Source organism: Tachyglossus aculeatus, chromosome 4 (assembly GCF_015852505.1).
Source record: "Tachyglossus aculeatus isolate mTacAcu1 chromosome 4, mTacAcu1.pri, whole genome shotgun sequence".
Lineage (NCBI taxonomy): Eukaryota > Metazoa > Chordata > Mammalia > Monotremata > Tachyglossidae > Tachyglossus > Tachyglossus aculeatus.
In genome coordinates, this window is record NC_052069.1 from 5,196,956 (window position 1) to 5,205,301 (window position 8,346).

The 8,346-nt window shown below is 43.6% G+C and overlaps 1 protein-coding gene and 1 pseudogene across 1 annotated transcript in view; both read right to left on the reverse strand.

Annotated features, from left to right (window-relative positions):
- The window catches only part of TRMT44 (tRNA methyltransferase 44 homolog), a 36,886-nt gene extending 28,797 nt beyond the window's left edge, over positions 1 to 8,089 (reverse strand). Inside the window, exons 1-2 of the mRNA XM_038744848.1 lie at positions 7,756 to 8,089; positions 3,360 to 3,477 (exon numbers count right to left, since the gene is read on the reverse strand). Coding sequence (XP_038600776.1) covers positions 3,360 to 3,477; positions 7,756 to 8,089 — 452 coding nt within the window. The remainder of the gene's footprint in view (positions 1 to 3,359; positions 3,478 to 7,755) is intronic.
- On the reverse strand, positions 330 to 392 carry LOC119927409 (annotated as a pseudogene).
- Positions 8,090 to 8,346: the final 257 nt, after the last annotated feature.

An 8,346-nucleotide genomic window follows, 5' to 3' on the forward strand; every position in this document is an offset into this window, starting at 1 on the left:
CACGCTTAAGCAATCAAGCGTATTTATTGAGCGCTTACTGTGTGCGGAGCACCGGACTAAGCGCTTGGGAAGTACAAGTTGGCAACATCTAGAGACGGTCCCTACCCAACAGCGGGCTCACAGTCTAGAAGGGGGAGACGGACAACAAAACATATTAACAAAATAAAATAAATAAAATAGATAGGTACAAGTAAAATAAATCAATAAATAGAGTAATAAATGTGTACAAACATATATACATATAGACAGGTGCGGTGGGGAAGGGAAGGAGGTAAGATGGGGGGGATGGAGAGGGAGAGGAGGGGGAGAGGAAGGAGGGGGCTCAGTCTAAAAATATGGAAGGCTTCACGAACCTACGTGTCATCCTTGCGCAGGGGCCATGCTAATCTTCAATCAATCAATCAACTGTATTTATTGAGCGCTTACTGTGTGTATGTTGCCAACTTGGACTTCCCAAGCGCTTAGTACAGTGCTCTGCACACAGTAAGCGCTCAATAAATACGATTGATCGATCTCCCCCAGCGCTTAGAACAGTGCTTGGCACACAGTAAGTGCTTAACAAATACCATCATCATTATTATTATTACTATTATTATTGTTAGCCCGCATCTACCCCAGCACTTAGAACAGTGCTTGGCACACAGTAAGCGCTTAACAAATACCATCATCACTATTATTATTGCTATTATTATTATTATTAGCCCACATCTCCCCCAGTGCTTAGAACAGTGCTGGGCACACAGTAAGCGCATAACAAATACCATCACCATTATTATTATTACTATTATTATTGTTAGCCCACATCTACCCAGTGCTCAGAACAGTGCTGGGCACACAGTAAGCGCTTAACAAATACCATCATCATTTTTATCATTACTATCATTATTATTAGCCCGCATCTACCCCAGCGCTTAGAACAGTGCTGGGCACACAGTAAGCGCTTAACAAATACCATCATCACTATTATTATTGCTATTATTATTATTATTAGCCCACATCTCCCCCAGTGCTTAGAACAGTGCTGGGCACACAGTAAGCGCATAACAAATACCATCACCATTATTATTATTACTATTATTATTGTTAGCCCACATCTACCCAGTGCTCAGAACAGTGCTGGGCACACAGTAAGCGCTTAACAAATACCATCATTATTATTATTATTATTATTGTTATTATCCCGCATCTACCCCAGCGCTTAGAACAGTGCTTGGCACACAGTAAGCGCTTAACAAATACCATCACCATTATTATTATTACTATTATCATTGTTAGCCTGCATCTACCCCAGTGCTTATAACAGTACTTGGCACACAGTAAGCGCTTAACAAATACCAGCATCATTATTATTATTAGCCCACTTCTACCCCAGCGCTTAGAACAGTGCTTGCCACACAGTAAGCGCTTAACAAATACCATCATTATTATTACTATTATTACTATTATTACTGTTAGCCCGCATCTACCCCAGCACTTAGAACAGTGCTTGCCACACAGTAAGCGCTTAACAAATACCATCATTATTATTATTATTATTACTATTATTACTGTTAGCCCACATCTACCCCAGCGCTTAGAACAGTGCTTGCCACAAAGCGCTTAACAAATACCATCATCATTTTTATCATTACTATTATTATTATTAGGCCACATCTACCCCAGCTCTTAGAACAGTGCTTGGCACACAGTAAGCGCTTAACAAATACCATCATTATTATCATTATTATTACTATTATTACTGTTAGCCCGCATCTACCCCAGCGCTTAGAACAGTGCTTGGCACACAGTAAGCGCTTAACAAATACCATCATCATTTTTATTATTATTAGCCCACATCTACCCCAGCACTTAGAACAGTGCTTGCCACAAAGTAAGCACTTAACAAATACCACCATCATTTTTATTATTACTATTATTATTATTAGGCCACATCTACCCCAGCGCTTAGAACAGTGCTGGGCACACAGTAAGCGCTTAACAAATACCATCATCACTATTATTATTGCTATTATTATTATTAGGCCTCATCTACCCCAGCGCTTAGAACAGTGCTGGGCACACAGTAAGTGCTTAACAAATACCATCATCATTACTGTTATTACTATTATTATTATTATTAGCCCGCATCTCCCCCAGCGCTTAGAACAGTGCTGGGCACACAGTAAGCGCTTAACAAATACCATCATCATTTTTATTACTACTATTATTATTATTAGGCCACATCTACTCCAGCGCTTAGAACAGTGCTGGGCACACAGTAAGCGCTTAACAAATACCATCATCATTATTATTATTATTACTATTATTATTGTTAGCCTGCATCTACCCCAGCGCTTAGAAAAGTGCTTGCCACAAAGTAAGCGCTTAAATACCATCATCATTATTATTATTACTATTATTATTGTTAGCCCGCATCTACCCCAGGGCTTAGAACAGTGCTTGCCACACAGTAAGCGCTTAACAAATACCATCATCATTATTATTATTACTATTACTATTGTTAGCCCCCATCTACCCCAGGGCTTAGAACAGCGCTTGATACACAGTACGCTTAACAAATACCATCATCATTTTTATTATTACTATCATTATTATTAGCCCACATCTACCCCAGCGCTTAGAACAGTGCTTGCCACACAGTAAGCGCTTAACAAATACCATCATCATTATTATTATTACTATTATTATTATTAGGCCACATCTCCCCCAGCGCTTAGAACAGTGCTGGGCACACAGTAAGCGCTTAACAAATACCATCATCATTTTTATTATTACTATCATTATTATTAGCCCACATCTACCCCAGCGCTTAGAACAGTGCTTGCCACACAGTAAGCGCTTAACAAATACCATCATCATTATTATTATTACTATTATTATTATTAGGCCACATCTCCCCCAGCGCTTAGAACAGTGCTGGGCACACAGTAAGCGCTTAACAAATACCATCATCATTTTTATTATTACTATTATTATTATTAGGCCACATCTCCCCCAGCGCTTAGAACAGCGCTTGCCACAAAGTAAGCGCTTAAATACCATCATCATTTTTATTATTACTATTATTATTATTAGCCGGCATCTACCCCAGCGCTTAGAACAGCGCTTTGACACACAGTAAGCGCTTAACAAATACCATCCTCATTTTTATTATTACTATCATTATTATTAGCCCACATCTACCCCAGCGCTTAGAACAGTGCTTGCCACACGTGGAGCGCTTACCAAATAGCACCGTTATTCTCATTATTACCGTTCTGCTTAGCTCCCGGCACCAACTAAGCCCTTCCAAGTCTCCCGAAGCCCAGACGACGACCGACGGCGTCCAAAAAGGGAGCGTCTCGCCCCCCGCTCCTCACCAGTCCTCATCTTTGACGTGTCGAAGCCGAATTTGATAAACGTTGCTTTTCTTCACCTGAAGTTTCCCTCGGTCGCCCTCCTCCAAGGGTAGAAAGGTCACGGTGCCCCGGGACAAATCTGAAGGGAAGAAAAGCAGCCTGGCTCAGTGGAAAGAGTCCGAGGTCGTGGGTTCAAATCCCGGCCCCGCCACGTGTCAGCTGGGTGACTCGGGGCAAGTCACTTCACTTCTCCGGGCCTCGGTTCCCTCATCTGGAAAATGGGGATGAAGACCGGGAGCCCCCCGTGGGACAACCTGATCACCTCATAACCTCCCCAGCGCTTAGAACAGTGCTTTGCACATAGTAAGCGCTTAATAAGTGCCATCATCATTATTATTATTGAGTGCTTGGCACATAGTAGGTGCTTAACAAATACCATGATTATTATTACACCATATGTGCAGAGGATTGTGCTAAGCGCTTGGGAGAGGCCAAAACAACAGTGCTCCTCACATAGTAGGTGCTCAATCAATACAATTGAATGAATGAATGAATGAATGAGAGTGTTTGGCACATAGTAAGGGCATAACAAATACCATTATTATCACTATTATTATTATTATTATTATTATTATTATTACACCATGTGTTCAGAGGATTGTGCTAAGCGCTTAGGAGAGGCCAAAACAACAGTGCTCCTCACATAGTAGGTGCTCAATCAATACAATTGAATGAATGAATGAATGAATGAATGAGAGTGTTTGGCACATAGTAAGGGCATAACAAATACCATTATTATCACTATTATTATTATTATTATTATTATTATTATTATTATTATTATTACACCATGTGTTCAGAGGATTGTGCTAAGCGCTTAGGAGAGGCCAAAACAACAGTGCTCCTCACATAGTAGGTGCTCAATCAATACAATTGAATGAATGAATGAATGAATGAATGAATGAGAGTGTTTGGCACATAGTAAGCGCATAACAAATACCATTATTATTATTATCATCATTATTATTATCATTATTATTATTACACCCTGTGTTCAGAGGATTGTGCTAAGCACTTAGGAGAGGCCAAAACAAAAGCACTCTGCACACAGTCACCGCTTAGTCAATATGAATGCATGAATGAATGAATGAAGAGTGCTTGGCACATAGTAGGCACTTATAACAATATTATTATTATTATTATTATTTTATTATTATTATACCATGTGTTCAGAGGATTGTGCTAAGCGCTTGGGAGAGGCCAAAACAAAAGTGCTCAGCACACAGTCTGTGCTCAATCAATATGAGTGGATGAATGAATGAATGAATAGTTCTTGGCACATGATAGGCGCTTATAACAATATTACTATTATTATTATTATTATTATTATCAGACCATGTGTGCAGAGGATTGTGCTAAGCGCTTGGGAGAGTTCAAAACAACAGTGCTCAGCACACAGTCTGTGCTCAATCAATATGAATGAATGAATGAATGAAGAGTGCTTGGCACATAGTAGGTGCTTATTACAATACTATTATTATTATTGTTATTATATTATTATTATTATTATCAGACCATGTGTGCAGAGGATTGCGCTAAGCGCTTGGGAGAGGCCGAAACCACAGCGCTCAGCACACAGCCTGTGCTCAACCAACAGGAATGAATGACTGAATGAAGAGTGCTTGGCACATAGTAGGTGCTTATTACAATACTATTATTATCATTCTTATTATTATTATCAAACCATGTGTGCAGAGGATTGCGCTAAGCGCTTGGGAGAGGCCGAAGCAACAGCGCTCAGCACACAGCCTGTGCTCAATCAACAGGAATGAATGACTGAATGAAGAGTGCTGGGCATATAGTAGGCGCTTATAACAATACCATTATTATTATATTATTATTATCAGACCATGTGTGCAGAGGATTGCGCTAAGCGCTTGGGAGAGGCCGAAACAACAGCGCTTGGCGCACAGCCTGTGCTCAATCAACAGGAATGAATGACTGAATGAAGAGTGCTTGGCACATAGTAGGCGCTTATAACAATACCATCATTATTATATTATTATTATCAGACCAGGTGCGCAGAGGATTGCGCTAAGCGCTTGGGAGAGGCCGAAACCACAGCGCTCAGCACACAGTCTGTGCTCAATCAACAGGAATGAATGACTGAATGAAGAGTGCTTGGCGCATAGTAGGTGCTTATTACAATACTATTATTATTATTCTTATTATTATTATCAAACCATGTGTGCAGAGGATTGCGCTAAGCGCTTGGGAGAGGCCGAAGCAACAGCGCTCAGCACACAGCCTGTGCTCAATCAACAGGAATGAATGACTGAATGAAGAGTGCTGGACATGTAGTAGGCGCTTTTAACAATACCATTATTATTATATTATTATTATCAGACCATGTGTGCAGAGGATTGCGCTAAGCGCTTGGGAGAGGCCGAAACAGCAGCGCTCAGCACACAGTCTGTGCTCAATCAACAGGAATGAATGACTGAATGAAGAGTGCTGGGCACATAGTAGGCGCTTATTACAATACCATTATTATTATATTATTATTATCAAACCATGTGCGCAGAGGATTGCGCTAAGCGCTTGGGAGAGGCCGAAGCAACAGCACTCAGCACACAGTCTGTGCTCAATCAACAGGAATGAATGAATGAATGAATGAATGAATGAATGAATGAAGAATGCTTGGCACATAGTAGGCGCTTATAAAAATACCATTATTATTATATTATTATTATCAGACCATGTGTGCAGAGGATTGAGCTAAGCGCTTAGGAGAGGCCGAAACCACAGCGCTCAGCACACAGTCTGTGCTCAATCAACAGGAATGAATGACTGAATGAAGAGTGCTGGGCACACAGTAGGTGCTTATTACAATACTATTATTATTATTATTATCAGACCATGTGTGCAGAGGATTGCGCTAAGCGCTTGGGAGAGGCCGAAGCAACAGCGCTCAGCACACAGCCTGTGCTCAATCAACAGGAATGAATGACTGAATGAAGAGTGCTGGACATGTAGTAGGCGCTTTTAACAATACCATTATTATTATATTATTATTATCAGACCATGTGTGCAGAGGATTGCGCTAAGCGCTTGGGAGAGGCCGAAACAGCAGCGCTCAGCACACAGTCTGTGCTCAATCAACAGGAATGAATGACTGAATGAAGAGTGCTGGGCACATAGTAGGCGCTTATTACAATACCATTATTATTATATTATTATTATCAAACCATGTGCGCAGAGGATTGCGCTAAGCGCTTGGGAGAGGCCGAAACCACAGCGCTCAGCACACAGTCTGTGCTCAATCAACAGGAATGAATGACTGAATGAAGAGTGCTGGGCACATAGTAGGCACTTATAACAATACCATTATTATTATATTATTATTATCAAATCATGTGCGCAGAGGATTGCGCTAAGCGCTTGGGAGAGGCCGAAGCAACAGCACTCAGCACACAGTCTGTGCTCAATCAACAGGAATGAATGAATGAATGAATGAATGAATGAATGAAGAATGCTTGGCACATAGTAGGCGCTTATAAAAATACCATTATTATTATATTATTATTATCAAACCATGTGCGCAGAGGATTGCGCTAAGCGCTTGGGAGAGGCCGAAACCACAGCGCTCAGCACACAGTCTGTGCTCAATCAATAGGAACGAATGACTGAATGAAGAGTGCTGGGCACATAGTAGGCGCTTATAGCAATACCATTATTATTATATTATTATTATCAGGCCAGGTGTGCAGAGGATTGTGCTAAGCGCTTGGGAGAGGCCGAAACCACAGCGCTCAGCACACAGTCTGTGCTCAATCAACAGGAATGAATGAATGAATGAATGAAGAGTGCTGGGCACATAGTAGGCGCTTATAACAATGCCATCATAATTATATTATTATCATCAGACCAGGTGTGCAGAGGATTGCGCTAAGCGCTTGGGAGAGGCCGAAACCACAGCGCTCAGCACACAGTCTGTGCTCAATCAACAGGAATGAATGAATGAATGAAGAGTGCTTGGCACACAGTAGGTGCTTATTACAATACTATTATTATTATTATTATCAAATCATGTGTGCAGAGGATTGTGCTAAGCGCTTGGGAGAGGCCGAAACCACAGCGCTCAGCACACAGTCTGTGCTCAATCTATAGGAACGAATGACTGAATGAAGAGTGCTGGGCACCTAGTAGGTGCTTAACAAATCCCATAATCATTCTTATTGATTATTACATTATTATGATTAATTATTATATGACTATCACACCATGTGTGCAGAGGATTGTGTGCTAAGCGGTTGGGAGCGGCCAATCGGACAGGGCTGAACTGACTGAATGAATGATTAACTGACTGAATGAATGAATGAGTCATTGCCCCGCCCCCCGCCCCGCCCTCCGTTACCCTTGACGACGAGCTCGTCGGTGGGCGGGGCCTTGGCCTTGGCCACCAGGGTGCGCAGGATCACGTGACGCGCCGCCGCCGCCACTGCGCCTGCGCCCGTCGCCCCCGCGTCGCCCCCGGCAACGGCGCCGATGACGTCATCCCAGCGCGCGCGCGCGTCCGGCCCGGCCTCCAGCTGGGCCCCGCTGAGGCGCCGGTTGGCCAGCTGGGGGCGCTCCAGCCACAGCTCCACCGCCGCCCAGAAGCCTCGCGGGAACTGCGAGCCGGCGGCCCGCACGGCCGCGCGGCCCGCCGGCACCAGCTCCGGGAGCAGCTCCGGGCCCTGCCCCGACATCCCCGCTCACGTCACTCTGAGGCCGCCGGCGCCCGGCGATGACGTACAGAAGGGGGACGTCGCGCCTCTGCCAGGCCGGTGACGTCACTCGAACGCTGCCGGCGCCTGGAGATGACGCACAGAACGCGACCACCGCCCCCTCATCCCCGCCCAGTGACGTCACGGGATCGCGGCCTGGGCCTGAGGATGACGTCACCTGGCGCAGGCGCAGTCCCGGTGTGGGCCGCCCCCCAGCCCGGAGGAGCTCTCCTCAGGGA